Genomic DNA, 26,360 nt, shown 5'->3' with positions numbered 1-26,360 from the left:
TGTCAAAAAGTTGTTTTTTTAATTTTTATCAAAGATTTAATTCACACAAGCTCGGTCTATTGGCTTTAAACTGAAACTTGTTTTGAGTTTGATTTCCTGTAACTCACCCTGTCGAGCAGAGAGTCCCCGGACACCGACAGGTCTTTGAGTTGAGTGTTGAAGTGTCGTATCTGATCCTCGTTGGCGACCACTCTCCACTCCAGCGACTTCTCCGTGGTGTTATCCCTCTCTCCTCCTGTCCCAGGCAGTCCTCCCCATGAACCTCCTCCTGTGGTTCCCCCTCTGCCTCCTTGACTCCCTCCTCCCACTCCACCTCTTCCTCCTCCTCCTCCTCCTCCTACCCACCTTCCTCCTCCATCTCCACCAGTTCCTCTGTCACCTCCTCCTCCGCCAGTGGTCCCTCTTCCTCCCCCTGTGTGTCCACCATCTCCTCCTCCTACCCATCTTCCTCCTCCTCCATCTCCTCGACCACTACTGCCTCCTCCTCGTCCTCCTCCAGAGCCTCCACAGCCACACTCCTCCATCCTGTGGCTCAGGATCGAGGTGTTATTCTCCAGTCTGGACAGCCTTTTGTCGTGGTCACTCACCCTGTCCTTCACCAGCCCCACATCCAGCTCCACATCTCCGATCCTGAAGGCCTGGTCATCGAAGCGGTCCAGGAACACCGTCCTCAGGTCTTCCAGCTCTCTGTGGAAGTAATCCTTCAGGTCATTTTCCAACAGCGAGCAGCTGTGCTCGGTCTGCTGCACTGTGCCGTTAATCCGCCGCTCCAGATCCTTCAACCGGTTGTCTAGTCCATCCTTTGTCACCACAGCATCCCTCCCGCTTCCTCCACCACCTCCAAAACCTCCTCCAAAGCTGCCTTTCCCGGTGTTTCTGCTCCCTCCTGTGCCACTGAGCGCTTTGTCCAGGCGGTTGTGCAGGACGTCGAGGTTCTCCGATGCCGAGCTGATTTTGCGCTCAGCGTCAGTGACACGTCTCTGGAGGTCGTCCACTGTATCACAGCATCCCTGTGAACGTGAGACCTCCCTCTGCAGCCCGTCCAAGCTCTGCCGATACCGCACGTCCATGGCGTTGAGCTGCTTCTGCAGAGCTCGGATGGTCTCTCTGTCAATCTGCTGCTGTCTGCGCAGATCCTCCACGCCAGCCTGGAAAAAAACATCCTGTTTTCAATTTTTTTGAACCTCTTTCCAATTCTTCCTTTCCTTTCCTTTCCTTTCCTTTCCTTTCCTTTCCTTTCCTTTCCTTTCCTTTCCTTTCCTTTTTCTTTCCTACCCACCTTTCTTCCTTTCTTTTATCCTTCATCCTCCTGTCCTTTCTTTCCTTCCTTCCTAAGTTAATTTTTCCCTTTTCCTCGCTTTGTTTGTTCTTTTCTTCCTTCCTTCCTTCCTTCCTTCCTTCCTCAATTTCCTTCCCCCTTCCTTTCCCTCCTTCATCCTTTCTAGATCCATCATTTCTTACTTTCCTTCAATTCCATCCTTCTTTCCTTTACTTTAGTTCCTTTACTTCCAATCTTCCTTTGAGTCTTCACTTCACTTCCTTCCTTCCTTTCTTCCTTCCTTCCTTCCTTTCTTCATAAATTTCCCTCTTTTTATCTTTCCTCCATCCCCCCTCCATCATTTCTTTACTTCCTCCATCCCACCTTTCCCACTTTCCTTTCTTGAGTCCTTTTTCTTTTCTCCTTGTTTCTCCCTTACTTTTACTGTACTCATCTTCCTTTCTGCTTGCCTCCTCTCCTTCCATCCTTACTTTTCTTCTCTGTCCCTTAGTTCCTCTCTTCCTTTCTTTCTATTTTCCATTCCTTCCCTTCTCTCCTTTCTTTAACTATTTTTCTTCCTTTCTTCTTTTTTCTTCCTTCCTTCCTTCCTCCTGTTATGTTTGAGGTCAAAATAGTCTGAACATGAAAAACAATCCTGATAGAATTCACATCCTGATCCTGCATAAAAATATCCTGACATGTTTCCCAGTTTCACCCCCTAATGGAAAATATTTTCCTTGGTCAACCTTGGTTCAAACTATTTTTTCTCCAGTGTCTCTTTAATTTATTTATCTATTCTAATTTTATCGCAGAAATACGATTTTGGTTATGATTAAAAATCTCTACTGGCTGATAGTGACAGTTACCAAACTTGGCCACTAGAGGCCTCTGTTTACCAAAGACCAGAGGCTCATCCTGGCCTTTTGTGTACACGACTATAATGTTAAATCTATTGATTCTCGAGAGTCTAAAGTCACCTATAACTGAGTCCCATGAACTAAGGTGTTTGATTTTATCAAGTTACTGAGAACACCTCTTTGTTCAGAGTTTCTGCCTCTGTCACCAGACGTTGATATGATACCTGACAGGAGGAGCAGGACAGAGACACCCTCCTCTCCAGCTCCCTCAGGATCTCCTCCTTCAGCGAGTCCAGCCTCCCTCCGCTCACTCCTCCTCCGGTCCAACCTCCATCTGGGTCGTTGGTCTTCCCATTCACCAGGTGGTTGTTGATGCTGACCAGGGTTTTATCGTGTGCCTGTGTGCGGTTGTCCAGCTGGTCCAGCTTGTTCTGAATGCTGTTGATGGTTTCTTTAATTTCTGGCTGTGCTGCGTCAGCAGGGTTTCTCCCTCCTGAGGGGGTGCCTCTTCCCCCTGAGGAGGTGCCTCTTCCTCCTCCGCTAGAGCCGGGCCTGTTCATGTTCTCCTTCACGGTGTTCACAGTGTTCTGGAGGTCCTGGAGGTTCTTGGTCAGATGCTGAATCTTGTCCTCTAGCTGCTTCACCTTGTCATTGTCAGATTGTCCTGGAGCAAAGAAGATGAAGTGAGGGATGATAAGAGGGGGTATTCTGCCGCCCCAGGCTCGGGACACCACAGGGACAGTATAAATTATATTAAAAAAAAGCACAATATACCCTCTTGAAGCATTAACAAGCAAAAACACAAATCAACAAAGACTGCAAAAAGACATATATGAAGTTATGAGGTATAAATCAGTGCTGCATAATGTGTTGATCTTTCTTATTAGTTATTTGTATTATATTTAACACCCTTCAACAAAGTGAGACTGTTCCTTAAAATGCTCCCATGAAAACAATAGCAGATCTTATTTACCGCTCTGTCCAGATCCAGAACTACCTCCTCCATAACCTCCTCCTCCAGGTCTACTGCCTCCATTTCCTCCTCCATGTCCTCCTCCATGTCCTCCTCCATGTCCTCCCCCATGTCCTCCTCCACCTCCTCCTCCACCTCCTCCTCCTCCTCCTCCAGTTCCCCCTCCTCCCGGCCTAGGCTGAGGTCTTGTGGTGGATATCTGCGTCCCCGCTCCTCCAATTGGACCGTTGTTGCAGTCCTCTCCACTGTACCCATGGCAGCACTTCCACTCCATGTCTGTCACCATTTTGTACGCCACTTTGTACCGCGGCCTCATGTAAGTCCTATAACTGCAGAGATGAGATGGACTAAGTCAGAACTGTACCTGAACAGGAACACCTGAGTGTTTCACCCCCTCAGACGCCTTAGGTACAAAAGTCCTACTGTGTCTTACATTGCTGTCAAATCTTGATGTGTTCACTGACTTTTCCTTTCTAGTTTAGCATCTCGCATAAAAGCTTGAGAAATTACTTCTTTATTCAACTGAGGCATTTCAGATATGTCTGTGTGTGCGTGTGTGTGTGCATACTTACACCACCACCCTGCTGCACTGTGTGTTCCCCCAATTGCAGGGATGATAATCAGGCTTCACATAGGTTTCTACTCCATCCTCGACCACACAGCTCACCGTCTTTGTCACCACAAACGCACACCAGTTCCTGTTTAACACACAAGGTGCACATATTTTATATTAAAGTGCCAGAAAATGTGTAAAAAAATAATTTAAGTTCCTCAGAAGATCATGGAAATGCCCCCTAAAAGCTAACAGCAGCTTAGGTAATAAAACCACCTCCTCCATGGCAACAGCTGCAACACGTAAAATCAAACACCGGCCGAAAACAAATGTCAAAAAAAGTTAGTGACTGGCTGCAGAAAGTTGTTTTTGAGGCTACAGCTCTGTTCCAGAAGCTTCCTGCTCTTCCACATGCATGCACAGAATGCCAAAGCCCAAGGCAGGGGGAGCACACCTCCCTCTTTCTCATGTAGGTACATTAAAAACCAAGGCAGGAAGAACACACCTCCTCTTTTTTTCCATGTGCATCATTATAAAGCCATAACAGGGAAAGGACACATCCCTTTCTTTCATTCCCATACATGAAAATGCAAGGCAGGCAGAGCACATCTTCTCTCACTTTTATGCATATGCTTGAAAAATCTAGGCAGGGTGAGCACACCTCTGCATCTCCTCTCTTCAATGAATGTGCATGAATGACAAAGGCAGGGAGAGCACATCCCCACCTCACACTTTGAAGTGCATATATAAAAGTCATGGCAGGGAGAGCACACCTGCAGCTCATCAATAAGCATAACGACAGAGACAGAAAATCACGGTACTGTTTTTACAAACATATGACACGTGAGACATCTCACTCTGTCGGTGTTTGACATGATCTTCCTTCCTGTCTTTACAATTTGAAGCAAGTTGAAGAGGTCTGATTCTGTCTGCGTAACTGTTTTGACACATTAAAAGGAGGTATCACTCTGCCTTTCTTGCATGTCCTTTCTGTGTAAGTATTTCGAACAGAGTCCAACTGCCTGTTTCTCTATGATCACACAGTTTATAAATCACCGTCACACACTGGCACCCAGGGCTTTAAACCTCTGAAGGTTTTCCCCTAAGCTCTCTTGGTATTTGTCGGTCAGCAGCAGATTCAAACGGCAGACAGAAACCATCTGTCGGGTCAAATGAGGTCAGGACCGAGCACGTGCAGATGTTTTGGAGTGGTTCATACTTTCTCTTTTCCACACAGCTGACCTCTCAGTCCTGAATGTCTTTCAGTTTTTCTCCCACAGATACACCAAGTGAAAGCTGTTTTGCAGCTTGTTGTTTACTGTGGGGTTTTACGGCTGTGTGAACTAAAAATATGCAAAGCTTGGACTGAAAAACAGGCTCACATAAGACAATCCAAATATTGCAGTGACACATTATTTTTCAAAGAAGAGCTTTTAGTTTCAGTATCTAAAATGGGCCAAAAACAAAGGACAGAGAAAAGCAAAGAACAAAAAGAACAGAAAAGAAAATAACGCCCAAACCAGAAAATTGCTTTGACTGTGTTAGAAATTGTTGTTAAAGCTAGATTTTGAGACATTGATTCATACGATTACACAGAGCAATTCGCAGTAAATTTACTGTAAACTTGTCATATTGACTTAATAAAAAAGATTTTACACTTAATCACAGTAAAACTTAAAGAAGTCTCCAAAGGGATGCCCCTAGGTCCAAGTCTAGGACCCATCTTATTTTCAAATCGATAATTTGCGTAAAAATCTGTCAAATACCATGTATCCCTTAAATGCTGATGATACTATCATCTATTAATGCCCAGCATCTGTTGCACAACCTTTTGAGTTGCTGTAGTCAAATTTTAATGTTGTCCAGTTTCGCAGCTCACGCTCAACTGAGGATGTGTGGCGATAGTTCAGAGTGAAAGAGCAGCGCGATCATGAGAAAAGATGACAGAGAACATGAAGAGGACCAAAGGATAGCGCGCCTGAGATGGATGGGATAAAAAAAAGTATGTTTTGTCTGTTTTTTCGATCAAAACAAGAAGAGAGATGTGAAAGAAGAGAGTCCTATGTAGTTTTGATGTTTACATAGTCATAGAAAACAATATTATTTCAGTCTTGAAAGATCATTTAAGATGCTCTGAAAATGTCTAGCTGCCAATGAGTTATTCGTGTTTCAGTCAGGACCACTTTGTTAAAACAATTTTTATTAGGTTGCAGTTTCATTTGGCTGTATGGTTCTGTTCTGGGACTCCCTGCTCTCCCACGTGCTTGCATGGAAAGCAAAAGGCAAGAAGAGCACACCTTCCTGCCCATCACGAGCCGTCTTGAACGACAGAAGCAGGGAGCGCACCAAAAATAAAAACCCAGAGAGAGCAGAGCAATTGACATTAATACATTGACAGGAGGAGCTGGGGTGCAGCTGTTTAAATAGCCTGCTCTGAATGCAATTTTCCAATGGGAGGCAGCTGAGCAATCAGCTGATCTGCACCGATGATGACAGCTAAGCTGCTAGACCTTGATGTCATGGCCTGCCTGAACTAACGCTACGCTTGATTGATTTTTAACACATTAATTTGTGGTGTAATTAATCAAATTAACACATTAAAGTGAAAGCCCTAATCTAAATATCAACCTTCCTCTTTTATCCAGGCCAGGAACCAGCTAAAGTGACCCAAGAGACAAGTGCATGCACTGCTTATTTGCATGCAGTCCCCTGCTTTGGCTGCAGCTGCACAGGCAAGCAAGGAGGGTTTGACCACCAGTTAGTGACTTGGAAAAGGGGTGGGGTCCACAGCAGCACCCACTGCTTGTTAAGAAGAGTCAGATCAATACGTGCTTTCACGTCAGAGTCTCCAAAGTTAAGAAAAAGAGTCACCAGACAGGTCTGAAAACGAAACATAGAGATGAAGTTGCCAAGCTAGCCACACTAAAAGCTGGTCTCTATCATTCTCTTCTCAACCAGCTGCAGGTGCTGCCGTGGACTCTTCCCTTGGTCCAAGTTTTTCCCATGACATTATTCCTCTGTCCTACAGCGTCCTTTACAATCACAGGCAAATTACCTGTCATGCAAATTAGGCGATGATGTCATTTAGCGACTCTTAGAATGGCCAATAGCAACTTTTCTTACTGAGGAATTGGCAACACTTGTTTGTAGTTGAAAAATGTCCAGAGAAATGTTAGAAAAACTGTCTCACTGTAAGAAACAGTATCAGACAGAATTAAACCTAATGGATTTAAGTTTTTTTTTTTTTTTTATGTTTCTGTTGACGTCCTCTCAAATATATATTAAAAAGCAGCGTAATAAGAAGTCCTCTGTGACAAACTAAATGACTTGGCTCGCTCTGATGTGATCAAGATATGCTGTAATGAATTAAAAACTGTGCAAAATGAACTAAATGAAAAGAAGCATTAAATAAAGAAAGAGCACGAGGCAGTGGCATCATTTCATTGAAGTTTTTAAATTCAGTGTATAAATGAAAACATCATGCAGATCATCTGACATCTTCACACACACAGATCCATTAAATCAAACCAGTGTGTGAGACTAAGTGTGTGTGTGCGTGTGTCATATTGTGGCTGAAATCACAGGAAATGTTCAGCACATGGTGCTGATGTCATGGTGCGGCGGTAATGAGGGGTGTGTGAATGTGTTTCTGTGTCAGCAGCAGAGAGACTGCCTCTTTGTGTTTTAATTCAATTGTCGTGATTTATTGTTCCGGAATGCAGAACCAACCAGCGAGCGGGAACTCCACTCCTGCTGCACGAGAGAGACGGCACAGATGTCACAAAATGTTCCTGCTTTCATCTGAAACCATGTTTTTAAGTGGACAGAGAGCAGAATCTGCAGCAAGGGAGAAGTCATCATCATCATCATCATCCTGGAAACACATCAGACAACTTAAAGGTCTTCACTGATTTTAAAAGGGAGGAGGACCACACACACAATCAACTTTTAACATCACAATCCTCTGAACACACACACACACACACACACAAGAAGATTTTATAAGAGCTCCATATCAAACATGACTTTGGGGATAAACAAACATGGAGGAAGACCAAGTTTTGGCATCTGTTGCAGCTACAACAGCAAAAACGGGGAAAGAATCTGGGTGCATGAAGCAGCTCCTCTTCTTCTTCTATAGTTCTGTCAACAGGGAAAAGTTTTAAGGAACAAAAAAAATCTACCAAAACACAAACTTCAACATTTGGACTTTGCAAGGAAGCACCAAACTAGGGATGGGTACCTTTCACCTTTGAAACGTTACGGTACCTGGCAATCAGTATTGGTACTCAACGGTACCAATTTTGGGTACTTTTTTGTGTTCATGTGGTAAAAATATCTAATTGTTTAATAGTAGAATGTACTTTTTTTTTCAATTTAACATTTATTCTACAATATTTAACCTTGCAATGCTGTGTTCATGTCCTGCATGGGAAATCACCTACTCATACAGTTCCTCACAGTCACAAGGATGCGTTTAGGTACCAAAACATGGTACCTTTCTATTTTACGTGAATTGGTACCCGGTACTTTTGACAGAGTTCGGTTGGTACCAATTAAAAGTACCTAATTCAGTACCCATCCCTACACCAAACTTGGGACCCTGACAGGAGGAGGAAAGTTTTATTCTCTGAGGAGAAGCCCTGATGGCTTCCAGTGTCGCCTTCGAACGCTGCAAAAAACTCTAATCTTATCCAGTGTTTTTGTCTCATTTTCAGTAAAAATGTCTTTTTGGACTGCATATAAGCCACATTCCTGACTAGTCCAAAAAAATGTCACATTTAAAGTTATTTATAGATTAAAATGAAGTCTAAATTGCCTGAAACAAAAAAAAATCTGCAGTGGGGTAAGAGAAATACGCTTGTATTAAGATATTATTCTAATCTTGACAAGCACATTTCTCTTACCCCTCTGGCAGATTTTTTTTACTTGTTTTGAGCAATTTAGACCTCATTTTTGTGTATGAAGAACTTTAAATTAGGGGTGCACTGATCACAATTTTCTGGCCAATCACCGATCACTGATCTTTAAAAAGCCTGACCCGCTGATACCGATTTTTTATTTTGTAGAATCGACAGCATATACCCTCAATGTTCCAATCTTATTTTATTGAAAGTCCTTGAACAATACCTGTGAAACAATAAAATCTTCATGTTTTAACAATCAAAAAAGTGTCCTGAGTTTTAGGTCTCAGAGCAAAAAGCAACAATGAATGGCTGTCAGACCTTTCTGGGGGTATATAAGATCAGCTTTATATGTAAGGATGGGCTGATCACCGATCCCTAACCACTGAACACTGATTCCCCAAAATTAAGGAGATCGATCGGTGCATGTCTATTGTCCTCTACAGGTGAATGTGGCTTATATAGAGCCTAAAAATACATTTTTACTAAAAACAAGAGAAAAACGCTTGTTAAGATTTTAGTTTTTGGCGGTGAAGGGATGTTGGAGCTTCAGGTTGTACAGGGGCGTCACTCAGCAGCTGGCTGTGTGGAGATGTTACAGCCAGGAATCCACCAGAAGCATCTCTGGTATTTGCTTCTTGTTATAAGACATGGGAATACTTCTCAAACCTCTCTATCAAGATTTCTAGTGAGGCAAAATCATCCTGCTGCTTGGACAAATCTTTTGGCTAGATTTAAGACAACTCATCAATGTTTTTATCTTGTACATGCTCCTTTTTGCAGTGCAGAGTTCCCAAAAGTCTAATACACCAGAACAGTCGCTGGATTTGTCACTTTTTAAAAAAATGAGTGTGGCAAGATGGGATTGAAAACTCACAGCCATAAAGTCGCTACATTGGCAAAACCAACTCTCATCATCTCACATCGGCTACGTGTTCAGTCCTCCAGACAGCTGGAGTCACACACCAAGGAGCTCCCTGACTCCCACCCCAATGATGATTCTTTCCTGGTTCAGGTTGGGCTGAAAAACCTCAAACCTGGACTCCTGGCCTGGCTCTGCTCATTATGTTTGTTGTTGTAGTAGAGATATGGTTTGCAAAGGGTTTTTTTTTTTTTAATTTGAAAGTTACTGGGTGTTTTTAGGTGGTTTCTGTGCACGACTTCCTGTCCAGCTTGATCTGCTTTTTGTAAATTGATGCGTCACTTCTCTCACACCCTGCAAAAATAGGAGCCTTTCATATCAGATCTGGAGGTCTTGGACTTGCCAGGGTAGGGACACACCTTGAATGCAAGGGACTGGAGAGACACCTGGTGTATTTTGGTCATGAGGGTCCTCATCTGTGCAGTAATGACTCTGTCTTTCAACAGGACAACACTGTAGGACACATTCCTTTAGGACCATCCTGCACCTTCCCCTGACCCAAATCTTATTGAGCATATTTTGTTAGTTTCCAGACTGTACAATAATGTCATGTGATTTAACCACCAGACGGTGTTTCTGCATTGAAACATGTTCACTTCTTGCTTATTTTTTTCTTTGGATGCCACAGTAAGAGCCCCTTACTGTTGCTTTAATATCCTTAGACTGAGATACTTGCCGAGGTAAGGAGCAGACTGAGAATCTCTGAGCATTCGTGTTGCTTCAGGATCGGCTCCCAGTCCACATAAAGGTCCTTTTTTCATTTCCTCTCTTAAATATGTTTCACATTGGTCCCATAAATCTCATAACAGCCGGGCTGTTTTAAATCCTGCAGCCTGCTGACAATGCAAAAGCCATCAAAGTCAGCCGATGACAGCTGCACATCAGGTAAGTCAGACAGACACTGCTTTGGTTTGCAGAAGACACAAACTAAAAGCCGGCCAAGTTTAACATTTAAACTCAGAGTTTTCCAAACAGGCTTGAGGTCAAACAGAAGAGTCAAACCAATGTTTTCTGCAACTTGTGTTGTGCTGACTCCTGAGTTCTGACAAAAGTTCACTCAGTAGGAATATATCCCGCGTGCTGGCTTGGTTGTTTATCTCTCCAGCTATGTGCATTCCCCCCTCACATGTTAACATCAGCTGGTCACTAAAAGCTCAACAACACGCCCTCATTCTTACTGCTGTTATTTACTCCACAACACCTCTGCATCACTACCAGTCTTTGGCGTTTCATCATCATCATTGGACCACACCTCAAGCACACCAGGCTGAACCTCATAGGGGGAGAAATCTGTTCAGCTCACAGCAGACGCCCTTGGATTACAACATCTCCCCTCAGAGTTTAAAGCTGTTGTGAGGAGTTTTCAGCTGCAGCTGAAGGCGCTGAAAGGAAGATGCAACAGGCTGTGGATGCTCTGACTGATGATTCTCTGTTTTGTGATCCAGGATGTGTCGTTGTTATGTGTTGTGTATCTGTAACTTTGTTGGATCATGCTCCAGTTGATGAGGCCAGGACACACTCATAAAAGAGATTTTACTCCCAACAAGTCCTTACTAGTTCCATACTTAAGATAAAATAAAGCTTTTTTTTTTTGTCAGTATTATGAGATTCTGGTCCAAATTATGCAAAAAGTCACCATTATAGTATTTATACAAAAACTTATGAGTTCCAATCTTTTGATAAAAGTCATGTTTATGAAGTAAAAAGTCAAACACTGGGAGAATAAGACATAATTCTCACATAAAGTGACTAGAAAATGAAATTATTAGACAGAAAGGGAGTAAAACTGTCAGAGAAAAGTTTCAGGTTACAAAATAAAATGTTGAAATGATGAAAGAAGGGAAATTTTGGGACAGTTATTTAAAATTATGAGGTTAAATGTCTTCAAATTAAGAGCCTAACTGTCAGACAGAAAAAAGATAGATGAGCAGAAAAAAGCTAAACAAGAGAGTTATAGAGCACAAGCGAAAGGCTAAAACACAGGCATGCAGCAGTTATTCTGCAGTGGTCTGTTCAAACTTGAGAGTCTATCAATAAAATAAACAGTGAGGTTACGTTAGCTCTGCTTGGTGAGGTTGGAGTTGGTAGATGAGCACTGGTGGGACAGAACCAGGATTCACTAATGTTATACGTCTCAGACATGTTTCAGAGCACTGGGCTGTGAGTAGCACCAAATATAGCCAGCAGCTAAACTACGGTACAAACTGATGAAGTTAGCTAGTTGTCACATTTTAAATCGTAGCTCTACATGACTGTTGATAAATACCTAACCTCTTCACATTGAATCTGGTAAAAAAAAAAAAAAAAAACTGTCTTGAAAAAAGTAAAGCAGAGTCAAAAAGAATACCTGATCTCCATTGGTTTCCAAACATCTTCACAACAGTTTGCACAAAACTTTGAGCCAAAGATATCACTGTATCCACTACAAACTTATAGACCTCACAGTCCCTCTCAATTATGAGATGGTAAGTTACAATTATGAATAAAAAAGTCTAAGTAATGAGATAAATTTCTTTCAAAAAGTTTTAAAAAATTATGAGATTGAATGACTTTAATTATGAGATGGTAAGTAATAATCATGACATAAAATTTCATTAAAAATAATATATATATATATATATATATATATATATATACATATATATATATATATATATATATGTGTGTGTGTGTGTGTGTGTGTGTGTGTGTGTGTGTGTGTGTGTGTGTGTACATTTATCTAAAACGTTACTTGAAAATTAAAAAGTAGTCATTAAGAGAAGTTTGAAAAAAATATGAGTTAAAAAGTAAAGATCAAGAAATGGTGAGTTTGAAATTAGTTTAAATGTCCAAAAATTAGATTCAAAAAGACAATCCAGAGATAGTTAGGTACAATTCTGCAATATGTGGTCAACAAAAAGTTATTATTCTGGCATAAAAGTCATGTCAATGAAGTCAAAACGCTGGGAGTAGAAGCGGTAATTATCTAATAAATTGTCAAAAAATTTAGACATACGAGGAGAACAATGAGGGGAAAAAAATGATATGATGAGAAGTTTGTCAAAGTTATGAGATAAAATGTATTTAAAGTGAATTTTGAGATGCTACGTTGTAGCTCAGAGATAAAAGTCATGTTTACCAAATAAAAAAACACGAAATGTCAAGATGATGATAGAATGGGTAAATTTTGTGACAGTGAGTTGTAATTCAGAAGTAAAAAGTCAACATTTAAAAAAAATGTCAAAAATTATGAGATGAAAAGAGATTTGGGTAAAACATGAGATAAAATGATAATAAAAGATAAATGATGAGATATGAAGAGAAAATAATAATGAAATTGGCTTCTGTTGTCTGGTCAAGACATTCAGAGGATACTCAGGGAAAGTAGTGTCTGTTCGCTCTGACTGAAAACATGTTTATCTCAGGATCTCAAACAGGGACACACACCAACACAGCTCTCTGGCTTTCACACACACACACTGAGTCTCAGGAGTTTTAAAGTGTGAGATAATGTTAAAAGCACGAATGACATCAGACACAGAGACTCAACCCAAACCAAATATTTACTGCAGAACAACGATCCACAGTGACACTAAATACTGCTCTGTATTTACACTGAATCCATCGAAACGTTCCTGAAGTCCACAAATTTAGATCCAAACAGTCGCCCTTCAAACACCAGCCCGGAGAGGTGTTTCAGAGCTGCAGATTCCTCCGACAGAAAGTCCTCATAGTATTCATAGAAACACAGTGAGCCAGGAATGGTTCCCTGGATCGTTTATCCTCTGTATCAGGAGCAGCTGTGACCTTTGACCTCTGGCTGCAGAAGTAAAACAAAATGAAAACTGCTGATAGAGAAGGCCGGGTTTCTCTTTGGAGGGGGAGAACTGATTATTTTTACCTGGAAACATATTAGCAGAGGTCACGTGGAGGGAAAATAAACTCAAACAGGGAGTCATCGCTTCATGCTTCTGAAACTGTGAGCATCAGGACTGTGACAGCCAATCAGAGAGCAGGATTGTTAAAAAAAAGACCTCGTAGAAAAAGACTCAAAGTTGAATTTCTGCCATTTCAGCGATTTTCTTTTCAATTCAAATTTTTGAACTGCAGAGAGAAATCGGCTCCAACCGCACAGGAATCCACAGAAACACACACACACACACTCACACACACGCACACACACATACACAGTGATTGATGTCACTCTCCCTGCAGGAAATGAGTCATCCGGGCGTTTGTTTCAGTTTTCTGTTGATGATATCACTGCTGTTTCACTGCCAGTGTGTGTATGAGTGTGTGTAAGTGAGTGTGTGTTTGCTCAGGCTCTAAATGAAAGTGATAACTCCAGACTAACACAGATTACCAGTATCTTTATCTAACACAGATTGTTGCTCTTGTACGAGATTAGATAGATGCCTTCTGTTTTTGGAGCGGTGTGTGCTTTGAATCTCGGACGTTTTGGAAAACTGTTTTTTTAATTTTATCCAGAGTTAATAACTTTTTACTCAGATTTGATAATTTCTAAAATGGGTTCTATAAAGTTGTGATGTCGTGTGAAAGAATGGCTAGACTTTTAAGCTGTGCCGATGTTGCTGCGACATGTGTGCTGTCTGGGGGAGTGCTAAAATCTGCTGTTTCTCAAGTGTCCGCTTGAGGCTGGCTCCAGATGGACAGGAAGTCAAAAGCACACCAAGCCAAAAAAGCTGTCTTCACAGCAGAAATAAACATGTTTAGAGCCTGGTACAAAAAAAATTCTCCTGTCTGAATTACTAATTTTGCTACAAGAGTACTCCCTTGTGGGTACCCACTAATACTGAGTACCAATACCACAAGTATTTTTGATACATAAAATTTCAAATAACTGTGATGGATAATTTCTAACAAAGACAGTACAGTCACTCCGCCATTAAGATTACAATCAAACACAAAAAAAAATGATCTTTGAGTTTATGATTTGTTTTTAATAAATTAACAAAAGTGAAAAAAACTAACAACTGCCAGAGTTTTAGAAGTTTTTTAAAAGGAAACTAAAGTGCAAAATAAAACAGTTGGCGTCAAACTGCAGCAAAGTAGTGCCAGCTACTGGTAGGAGGACTTACTGGATGTAAGATTATTACTCTTTGAATATTGGCTGCTGGTATAAAAGACAGGTATCGGCCCGATGCTGATATCGATACTAGCCCATCCCTACCCATTTCCAATATGGCCATGCCAGCCAATTTTCTTCAAAACTCTGTTTCAGAAACAGAAGGGTGATGATGTCAGGGTGACTAAGTCCGTTTATAGTACAGTCTATAGTACTCACCAGCTTTTGGCTGATATTACCCACAGTGACTGGCATATAGAGATATCATCAGCCAAAACAACTGGTGGGAAAAATATGGGCGACAAACAACCATATTGTAACCATATTGTAATATTACCTTTTACCAAAGTGGTACAGAGAAAGTGTGATCTAAACGCTCCGCTACTTCAACTTCTGTCTGAGGAAAACAGTGAAAAAGGAGACTCCCATACAGGTGGAAGGAGAACCAACAATTAACCAGACCATAAACAATGAAGAGAAGCCACAGCGTGTGAGTACAGCATCAATCTCCATCACTCCAAAGCTTTCCTCAAACCCCTTTAACTCATTAACAAATAGCTAATAAATGAATGAACGCTGAACCAAGTGGAAAAAGCTCAGCAGGGTGAGCCTTGATGGGAGTAATGAGGAGAATAGGGTCATTTAATACACAATAAAAGATAATGAGGCCAGTTTGTGATTTAGGAGTTTACACTTCATGCTCTGAACCTCTTTTGATAAACAGTAAAAAGCTCAAAATGTCACTGCAGGAGTATTTTTTCAGCAGCAGCCAATCAGACACAGGCAGACTCACTCCTCCTGGATAACTCTGATTTTATTCATGTGGTCAGATCCCACTTTCTCAGCCAAACTGTGGACATGTGGACGTGGTTCTGTGTTTCCCACTGAGTGTAAACAAAGCCAGAACAGACAGTGAGGGACACATATGCTCCAGAGAGGATCTGCAGGCAGCTGTGTTCGGTTTGTGAGGTTTAATAACTATAAATGTTTACGGTATTCCTTTTAAAATCAAAATAATTTTCAACCCAGTTTAAGTGACCCTCCTTTGGAGACTTTTAGGGCCAAGTTCACAACAACCACTGCTCAATAACCATGTCTTTGATCATATTCATTTGTAACCCTTATGTTTTAGCATCTTTACATGATTTACAGCTAAAAAGACTCTATTTTTCCTAACACTGGTGTTTTAGAGAAGCCTTATTTCAGCCTCTGTCTAAAATACTTTGTTATTGCTGCTGTCACTTTAAGAATACTCGCTCCTCAAACCCCCTTCACTCTCATTGGCCAGACGTCTGGAGGCAGACCTTGGTGTTTGAGGTCCACTCCTACAATATTTAATGAACTAATGAGGAGATCTTTATTTGCTGACCTCATCATTGCAGTAAGTCTCATGAAGACTTATTATGATTTTGGGAAGATCTCATGAAGATCTTGTGCCATGAGAACAGACTGTGGAACAGGTTCAGGGATTTCTACAACAGCTGCCATCCAGGAACTAAATGGCTCCAAAATATCATCATAATGTGAGCAACCAGCTCTGTAAAGAAAAATGGACGGAAGAGCCAAGATGGGATCATTGTAGGTGTTTTTTCATTTTGAAAAAAGAAATAAAAAATAAAATAAATAAATAAAATAACATAAACATGTGCTTCCATTTTTAATGTATTTTATGATCGCTCTTCTGAGCCACAAAAATGAATAACAAATACACATTTAAAAAATACAATGTGGATATTTTGGAAACGTCTGAAGTGTTAATAAAAAAGGCTAAATGTCCAATGGTTAGCAAAATAAAAAGATAAAATGTTCAGTTCTTCTTCATTTGTGAAGGAGAGTCCAGCATTTTTAAGCTCTGCTTTTAGAAGGCGTATCTGAAGTTTTTCTCTGGTTTGCTGCAGTTTGGTCAGCTTGATTTGTTTCCCTGCCAGGAGTATCTCTGCTTCTGCTCTTTCAGTTTCTCTTTGTTTTTACTTAACTGTACTGAAAGGCTTCAATGGTAGCCTCAGTTAACTTTATCTACTTTATTACGGTAATGGTCAAACAAGTCAAGAGCAAAATACAAATAAAAGTATTGACACTAAATTGTACAAATGTTTTATTTGACTAATTTTAAAGTTTTACTACATATTCTTCCTGAAATCCACCTTGAAATCCTACCCCCTGTTAGGAGCAGGATAATCCTGTTTTTTGGATCAAAGTGATACAAATCCTGAAAAGTTCTGGACAAAACAAACTGTTTGATCCGGATTAAAACTAGGATTGGATTGCATGATCTAATCTGATTTTGAAATCCTTCTTTCCCTTTTGAACAACCAAAATCCGATTGGATTACCTTTAAACAACTGGCCCATAAAGATTTATAGCATACCTGTGATGTATGGAGGAAAATTGCACTACACCTCCAGTCCAACAGAGGGCAGTAAGACAACAACGAATGCCTTTCTGCAAATATTACCCCATAGAGGGACACAGACAAGCCGTGTAGCACTGCAGTTATCCTGTTAGCATGGAGGATATTCAACCTGTGCTGATTTTAAAACGTTTGACTCATTAAAGCCTGAAACAGCTTCGGACAAACAGCCGACTGACCGCTCCCCCTGTCTGCCTCTGCCGTCTCCCAACATAACAGAGGTGGGGCCATGTTTGAGCTTTGAAAAGGAGCCTTTCAAGGAGCTCTGAAGGTCTCTGGTTTACAGGGTCACTCCTTAAACTAGAACGCCAGGAGCTGACAGAGACACATTCACTCGATCAGGCGTAAAGAAGACCATTGTTTAAGAGGTACTAAACCACGTCTATCACAGCTGGGGGGTCATCTTATTGAGGAAGGAGTATTTACAGTTGTAAATTTATCTCCCAGAACCAAACATATTTAGTCCCTATAGTTCCCAGGAAAGGTCTTGCAGTGGAAAAGCACTTTAAAGTGAGCTGAACGCTGGTAATAAGTCTCGAAGGACCTCTAAATTAAAATTTAAGACTGCACTAAAGGTATTTGAAATACTATAACTAAACAAAAACTTCCCTGAAGTGTACATTTTGCTGTATATGTCATGAAACTTTATTTTCAGCTCCATCACATCAACATGTTTTCCACGCCTTCCTGCCAAAAAACACTGATCTTAAAAACAGCTCCCTAAAAGAATCAGTCCAACACTTTCTTTACAAACACACACCAGAGCGTAACACACCCTTATCATCATGGCCTTCTGCCACCTGACCACACACACAAACACACAGAGACACACACACACACACACACACACCCACACACACACAGAGTAGTGAAGTATCTGAAACCCAGATGTCAACATGTGTTGGTGGGACCTGATCCACGGCAGCTCTGTGATCGTCACTCGTCAGTTTTCAGCCAAACGTAACTGAGTTTCCAGAAAATGCTCCAGCTGAAACGTGACTGTATGGAGCTAATTCTGCAGAAACTACTGCAGGAGAAGATGAGGTCATTAGAGGAGTAAGAGCAGAGGCCTAAATGATGGAAAAACACGTGGAAAACATAAAAGAAATATGCCTTGTGTTGCTTTAATGTGAGGGAGGTTACAGCCTCCGCGTCACTCCTCTGTGAGTTTTTCTCTCCATACTTCATTTACATCCTGTTTTTTACCTCTGCCACACCTCATCAGGAAAATCTGAACACATATTTAAACTCTTTGTAGTTTTCAGAGTCTCTAATGAATGTATAAAGGTGGTTTTAGCTGCTGGGTAATAAAAGGGGAGGCTGTAAATGTGTTTGACCTGCAGCTTCTGTGTCTGCTGATATAAAGCACTCTACCAAAAATAAGGGAGTCCTGTTTCACTCAGAAGCTTCTTCTTGACAGTCCCTCATAGATTCACTCTGGTGTTCATGTCCAAAGAAAGACATATCAGGGACTTTTAACTAACTTTTGGTACTTTTGGTGCTGTGGGCTGGAGCCAAGTCCTCCATTAAGCTCATCAGCAGAAGGAAGCATGAAGCGCTCTTAAGCCCCATTTCCACCAAATGGTCCAGTATGTATCAGCACAGTTTGGTACAGACTGGATTGCTAAAGTCTGATCCTGTTTGCATTTCCACAGCCAACCGTGCCCTTGTTGGTAAGTGGCGTGTGAGCCAGATGCTGATAGCCGTGTCAGCTACATTAGTGGTCCCCAACCCCTGGGCCACAGACCAGTATCAGTCCGTGGGTCAATTGATAATGGGCCACAAATGAAAAATACTCGACTTACATTATTTCAGTTTGATTTATCTGACTTTGAATGATGTTTTATTTTGAAAAATGATTGGATTCTCTCTGTCATACCAGTCTATGACTCAATCTTGACGCCAAAACCCCCAAGCTAGCAAAATAGACAAAAACCAAACATCTTTGGAAAGTCTTTTTCGGTGGAGTAAAAGAGCCAGTTAGGAGACAGAAGAATAACTGGTCTGTGAAAATATTGTCTGACATCAAACCAGTCCGTGGAGCAAAAAAGTTTGGGGATCACTAAGCCTAGCAGCAAGACACAGTGTACCCCACTAATAACTCCAACAAAGAAGACGAGAAGACGGGAAGAAGAGCAACGATGAAAGATATCCTGCAATTTGTGTTCTTTGTGAACGACATGTGGCTCTTTGTTACGAAGTACAGTCAAGCTGTAGCACAAGAAGTGAGGATTTTTTCCACCAATCAACGGACTACAGTGTTTCTAGCTCCATCTTCTGGGGTTCGGATCAGTATATCTGGCAGCCCAACAGAAGGGTACCAAAAAGTGGAATGGTACGGGTCGGTAATTTGGAGACTGGTCCTGGTTTTGCTTAAAGGAAATGCCAAAAAACAAGGTTTGTAATGTTCTGATAAACGTCTGTGTTGATTATGAATATCAGAAAATCAACTTGTACCATTGAGGTATAGTCCAGTCCTTTTCCTTCTGAGCTCGGGTAAGACTCTTCCGATGTGGTCTCTAGTTCAGGAGTGGGGAATTCTCATTCCTAAGTTGTAGCTAAATTCCCTGATCCTCTTAATGCTCTGACTTCATGCTCAGTAATACACTCAGCACACTACTTGTGAGGTTCTTGATTGGGTTTTTCTCAACAGTCCTCTCCAGTCTGTGGTTCATCCTTTTTCCCATACATTAACCTTCAACTCCCCTTTCTAGTAATCTACTTGGATCCAGCACTCTGTTTTGCCCTCTTTGTGGAAGGGGGTCAGTGACTGTCTTCTGGACAGCTGCCAGTCAGCAGTCTCCATCAGGACTGTGTCTGACTGGACCAGACTAAAGCCGCGTTTCCACCAAGCATTTCAATTCAATTCATTCCATCCCCAGAAGGTGGAGCTACAACTTTGCAGTCCAATCATTTGTTGAAAGAATAGTCTTTTCCAGTGTGATAGCGGCTGCTGTATTTCTGCTCTTGGCTCACAGGCTTCTCTGAAACAAAGCTTGATTGTGCTTTGTAACAAAGGGCCACAAGGAAATCACAAATTTCTGAATGTCTTCCATTGTCTCTCTTTGTTTACCGTCTCCTGCTTTTCTTCTTTATTGAAATTTTTTGGCCAGGTTTACTGTGTTGCGCTGCTATGGTGTCCCGCTGTTACATAGCTGATGTGACTATCAGCGCCTGGCTTACACACTGACTACCAGGAGGGGGCAAGGTTGGCTGTGGAAACGCAAACAGGATCAGGCTTAACCAATCCGACCTGTACCAAACCGTACTGATCCAAACCAGACTGCTTGGTAGAAATGGGGCTAAAGAGACCATTTAAAGGCTTAGGAAACCTTGGCAGGTGTTTATAGGCCCATTAGTTTTTCCATATTTTTACAATCGCTGCTTTTTGTAAAGAAACATGGATTCATATTGTCACATTACTTCAGCTGAACACTCCTAAAAGTATCTTTGTCTGTCGATATCTTCCACGCCCTGCAGCACACTCTTCTCTATTATCTCAGTTCATCTCTATTTCTGCTCTTAATGGGACCATAATTTATAACACAAGCATCTCACTGCTACGAGAAAGACTGGAAGCAGTGACTGTGACCATAAAGTCACTAGGAAAATATTTACAGAGGTGATAAATCACGTGAGAGGCAGACTCATTTCCTGAAAGACTTTCACCCTGTTCTGACTCTTTTTTTATCCACAGTGACAGTCAGGCACGTCGGTGGCGTGGTCACTTGAAAAATGAAGGTTTGAGGCTCCTCTGTTTGGCTTTACTTAAGAAACAGGGGGTCGTTTTAATTTATCATAAAACAATTCATCAGGAATGATCTGTTTTTGAAGACTAACTTCCCTTTTTTTTCTTTTAGTTTACATTTTATTTGAAAAAAAATCAATTTCACATTAATTTTTGTTTCTTTTAAATTATTTTTCAGTCTTTAATCCTGTTTTAGTTGGTAGAATAGAAAGTGGGACATAACCAACCTGAAGTTCTCACTTTCTTTACTTATAAAGATTTCAAAACAAATCTGCTTTGCTTCAATAAAGATAGTAAAAAGTCTTTAAGCCAGTACTGTCCTGCCTTAAGGGCACCTGTTGGCCTCCTTGCAGCAGTTTCCTTGTCACAAGACTTTGCTGCATGTCTTAACACACACATCTTCTATATTTTCTGCACCACTTGTGACACTGTTTTTATATTTCTTATTGTATATATTGTTTTTTTGCCGGTAAGTCTTGAATCATGCTTAAAAAAATAAATAAAATCAAAAAGGAATGAAAAAAATATTTTTAAAAAAATTCCTCAGCCTTGACTTCATTTAACTTGTGTTCAATAAATACACTATAATTAGGTTCTTATTCATAAATACAGCTGCAAGTTCACCTGTCAGGTGTCAGAAACCACATTTACCCGATGCCTCTACTCCTAGGTTGAGTTTTCCATCCTTGAATTTTTAACGCAAAGTTTCTTTTACTTTGTCGCCTTTGTTATCTGAGTTATGCACTAACTTTTTTCTGTGTTTGTTTTTTCTTAATATAGCTGAATTCTATCTGTGTTGGACAGGACAAGATGAAACGTTGCTGGGAATTGTATTGAGTCACAACAACAACCCCTAAGAGAGAAAGTTAAGATATTTGTGTTGGATTCAGAGAGGAAAAAAAGAAAAATGTTTCCAGAAAATTAAAAACTTGAGTGATGAAACTCTAGATTTTTTGTGAAATGAGTAAAAATAAAGTTTGTGTGCTTCATTTCTTTGTATTCCTGCAGACATCCACTTTTAACCCACACAAAAAGCATCTCTCCATGAAAACCCAGTGCAGGTATCCTCTCTGTGACATCACACTAACATTAGCAGAACCAGACCAGAACCTGAACCAGCTGCCCCCTGACGCTTCCTGTGCTCAGTGTCAGATTTAAACATCTGTTGGACGCGCGCACGCGACTCAAACACACGCTCTCGTTAACTTCTAAGGTGAGCTCATCAAACTTCTACGTCAGCTCCTCCTCCCTCAGCATCATCACCATCATCATCATCATTGGGCTTTCCGTGCACGTGTCAGCCTACCTGTGTCTGCTGGCGGCGCGAGCTCCGTGCGTGTTTGTGTGCGCGCCTGCATACAGGCTGTAGGAGTTCCGCTGCGGGAACGCGCTGTTGGCTTGTCCGCAGGTCCAGAGCGCGAGCAGCAGCAGGATGAGCGCGGCCATCCCGCTGATCAATACACGATCAATGTAGAGGATCGATTCCTGATCAGGGTCTGATCAGCTTCTCAGCTGTGGGGAGGAAATCATCTTCATGGACACAAAAGTTCCCAAAAAGTTCGTCCTACCGAGCCATGATCCGAATCCCGATCCAAACACAGAGACCTGAAGCAGAGTCCAGTCTCCTATATCCCGCTCCGGGTCCGCGTCCTGCTCTGGCTCCTGACCTTTTAATCCAGGCTGGATCGGTTCGTAATCCGTGATCTGGTCAGAGTTCGTCCATCAGAACTTTTTCATGAGAAACAAAGAGGAGAAGAAGAAAACGTTGCGACAGACTGAACCGAGACCAGCTGCTCCTCCTCTTCATCACCGCCCCCCCGAACTGACCCCGCCCCTCCCTGAGGAGAAACCAGACACGTGCAGATCCGCAGCCTCACCTGAAGACCAGCAGCCCTGCAAGTAGCAGACCAGTATGATCAAACCAGACTAAAAGACCAGCACAGAAACAGATCAGAACTTCCCATATCAGAACTTGTTACATTAATACACTGAAAAGAAGACGAAGTAAAATCATTTATGATGTTCAGTGACTCTGAGGGACAAGGGTAGAATATGGTCTCTGCATTAATTCTTTTAAAGCAGAGGTGTTTTGCTTTTCCAATACCCCTCTTTAAAGAGGGAAAGTCATGATGAATGATACACTTTATCAGTCTAATTATATTTGCAAGATTAAGTAGTTTCCAGAAAGGTCTAAAGTCGTTCAGATGAATCTGTTTCTCTGGAAAGCAGCTGGCTCATGTCCGTTTCCGGTTAAATCAGTTGTGTGTCTCATCATTTCTAACATTTCGTTTGAAACGAGCCAGCAGAGATGAGATCATCCATCTGCCGGGGTGTTCACGAGTCTGAATCTCTCTCAGAGGAATAACAGTAAGTCTTACACTGACAGAAAAAAAGAGAAACATGACTGTTCGGATGTTAATAACATCCAAACTAGGAGCGTAGAATATTCAACAAGACTTCAAAGACGTTAATGAACTAGAGCGACCTTGACGTGTCTCTTTGACGGGACACAGAAGAAGGAGGAAACATCCTGCGAGCTTCCTGTAGTTGGAGGATGTTTCATATCTGCTGCTCCCTAAAATAAACTGGTACCCATGACCTTTGACACACACACACACACACACACACACACACACACACACACACACACACACACACACACACACACACACACACAAATACACAGAGTAGATAAAAGCAGCAGTCTCTGTGATGATAACATGACATACACCCTGTGGGTGTGTGTGATTTGTGTCACTGAGCATGCTCAGACCCTGGAGTATTAAATCAACGTTTTTAATGTACTTTCAGTGATTTATATGTTCTAACCAAACAACAACCATCACAGCCTTTAGCATTCCCAGTATTTCCCAACTTGGGGGTCACTTAAGTTCATCCGTCAGTATATTTTTGATCTGTCTACCTTTTTCCCTGATTAAAGCCTTAAAAAAACTCTCTTTTTACTCTTACCAGTGTTTTTAGAAAACCCTAAGTTAGGTCTTATTTCTACCCCCTCTTCTTTCTGATTGGTCAGCTCTCTGGAGGCCTAATGACGGTGAAGCTATCGGCAGACCTTGGTGTTTGAGGCCCCACCTTTCCAACATGTCATGAACCAGTCAGGTGATGCTTTATGCCCAATTTAGCACTTAAATGCCTACGGACAAGAAAATATCACTGGTTTAAAAGATCAGATCTACTTTTTAACTCTACTTTTCTTCATTCAAGGCGACTTTTACTGGATTCAACGGCACAAGGTAAGGTATTAACCAATAGTTACGAGAGTTACGGTTTTAAACATGACAACAAGCAAACTTTTTCAGTTTGAAGCTTCGTAGCCTGCTATATTTATAGCTACTCTCAGCCAGGTGCTCTGAGACATGTCTGTGACATGTAACTTTAGTTAGTCCTAGTTATGCCCTACCAGCGCTCATCTACCAAGCAGAGCTAACATAACCTCACTCTTTATATTATAGATAGACTCTCAAGTTTGAACAAACCACTGCAGAATAACTGCTGGATGTGGGTTGGAATCAACATTAGCACAAACAGCTTAGCCCGTGTTTTAGTCTTTAGCTTGGGCTCTATCACTCACATGTTAAGCTTTCTCCTGCTCTTCTGTCCTTTTTCTGTCTAACAATTAGGCTCCAGTGTCCACCATCTCTACAAAATTAGTCACAGAAACATTTTTCAGCAGAGAAAAACACAGATTTCTCTACTAAACTTCATAAGCTGGCGAGGTGTTGTCATGGAGACTTTGACGTGTTGTAAATAAATCTGACCAGGAAGCTGAGAAATAGCATTAGGAATAACCTATATTGTTGCTGATAATCTCATTTTGAAGTGTGGATAACAATCAGGTATATATATGGAGGGTAGAGTTTTCCAGAGAACTTAGAAAGTCCTCACAGAGACTTTAAGGGAATTGTAGTTTGGTGTCTTTTCCACATTACTCGTCTGAGCCACTCAGGTAATTAAAATGTGTTTTCAACAGATGCATCATGTGTTAGTCCTAAATTAAGCACTTTGAGGGTGTTGCTGAATATTGAAACACATTTAATTTGGAGAGACTTTTGGTGACAGATCCAGATTAGTTTATTCAACAGGTGATGTTTTTTTTTTTCTTTTTTCTTTTCTTTCTTTTTTTAACTGAATTTTAAGATTCCCTGAACAATCAGGGTAAAATAAAAAAAGAAATGTTCATGCTTCATTCAGGACTATACCACAAACTCAAAGTTGAAAAAACAGAACAGGTAAAACACTTTTAAAACAAAGATATATGTCTCATTAGTACTGAATGATTTGTGGTGTGACCTCATCACAAGTCTCATGAAGAGCTGTTGAAGTAAAGGTTTGTGAAATTTGCACGTTTGGTCTGAACATCCAACATTGACTTTATATCTGTTTGAAAAATGAAACAGACACCCCCCTTTAAAGTCATTGGAAAATTAAAGAAATGAATGAAATCTCCCTGCAAGTTTTCCTCAGGACTGGCTGATTCAACGTTACATGTCTTGTTATGATTCATGGAGATAAACCTTCTCTGTTTTATCCATGAAAACAAACTGAGCTCTTCCTTTGTTCAGAGGACTTTTATAATAAACACGATGAGCAGCAGACGTGTCCACACCTGACCAAACTGATAAAACTGTTGATGCTTTTCATCCTAAAAAAAATAAGAACAACAGAGTGTGAGAGTGTGAAAACACAAATGCACAATGGAAAACCTCTCTATCAGATCCCATAAATCACACGCTGACCCCCCTTAAAGGCCCCACCCTGCCCTGGGTGGAGGAGCAGACCACCCAGACTCCATCACTCAGGCTAACCACTGTTTGCAGTTTTATGAGGCTGTTTTTAAATGTAGCGTTTGTATTAAACACGGAGACACATTCCAGAGCCGGAGCCTCAGGTGAGACAAAGAGGGAGAGAGTGTTTTATCAAAGAAAGACAGTCAGGGAAACTACACGTCTACAAACAGCTGAACAAGACTTCAGAGCACCTTTGAGACCCTTCTTTATTACAACACAGAGTCTTCATTTGTCCTCCAACTTCTACCAACACTCTTGTACAATCAGGCAATCTCTGTTGTATACTGTATGCAGGCTTGCTTTTCAAAATAAATAAAAAAATAAATATGCACCACAAAGAGGGAAGGTTGGGAGACAAATAATCAAAACAAGCTATCAGACTCTGAGGACTCTGAAATAAAGAGATCAGATGGAAGGAGGTTTGACGTGTTCAGAGCTTTTTATGACAACAAGGAGGAAGGAACACCTCAGCAGGTGAAGCAGGGCTGTAGTTAACGTATTATCAGCTCCATTTCCACCAAGCCGTTCGGTATGGATCAGTACAGTTGGATCACTGAAGCCTGACCCGTTTACATTTTCACAGCCAACCGTGTCCTGCTTGATAGACGGTGAGTAAGCTGGCTGCCAATAGCTGCTTCAGCTACTTAATGGGGCTATTACCCTGCAAATAAATCCAATGAATGCTGTTTGGTGACAATTTTTCAAACAAAAAGAAAGTCATCCTCATGAAGTCAACTGGAAAGCCTTTGCACACCAACAGCGACGCAAATAAACGGCACGAAATTGTGAAGAATTGGGTGACGTCATATTCACTCTCCACAGCTATTGTTCTCCAAAAGATGTCATTGTAATCGTTTTCTTT

The 26,360-nt window shown here is 41.2% G+C and overlaps 1 protein-coding gene across 2 annotated transcripts in view; it reads right to left on the bottom strand.

Annotated features, from left to right (window-relative positions):
- The window catches only part of emilin1b (elastin microfibril interfacer 1b), a 29,897-nt gene extending 7,449 nt beyond the window's left edge, over nt 1-22,448 (bottom strand). For both annotated transcript variants that reach the window (XM_074667304.1, XM_074667305.1), the window contains exons 1-5: nt 21,997-22,448; nt 3,661-3,786; nt 3,089-3,417; nt 2,340-2,779; nt 108-1,148 (exon numbers count right to left, since the gene is read on the bottom strand). In XM_074667304.1, the coding sequence (XP_074523405.1) occupies nt 108-1,148; nt 2,340-2,779; nt 3,089-3,417; nt 3,661-3,786; nt 21,997-22,136 (2,076 nt within the window). In that variant the 5' untranslated portion in view covers nt 22,137-22,448. The remainder of the gene's footprint in view (nt 1-107; nt 1,149-2,339; nt 2,780-3,088; nt 3,418-3,660; nt 3,787-21,996) is intronic.
- Between the last annotated feature and the right edge of the window lie 3,912 nt (nt 22,449-26,360).

Source organism: Halichoeres trimaculatus, unplaced genomic scaffold, assembly GCF_033239565.1.
Source record: "Halichoeres trimaculatus isolate MK-OKI-2021-1 unplaced genomic scaffold, fHalTri1.1 fHalTri1_scaffold_3, whole genome shotgun sequence".
In the NCBI taxonomy this organism is placed as follows: domain Eukaryota; kingdom Metazoa; phylum Chordata; class Actinopteri; order Labriformes; family Labridae; genus Halichoeres; species Halichoeres trimaculatus.
The sequence above is the reverse complement of the archived record's forward strand: the minus strand, read 5'-3'. Positions and strand labels throughout refer to the sequence as shown.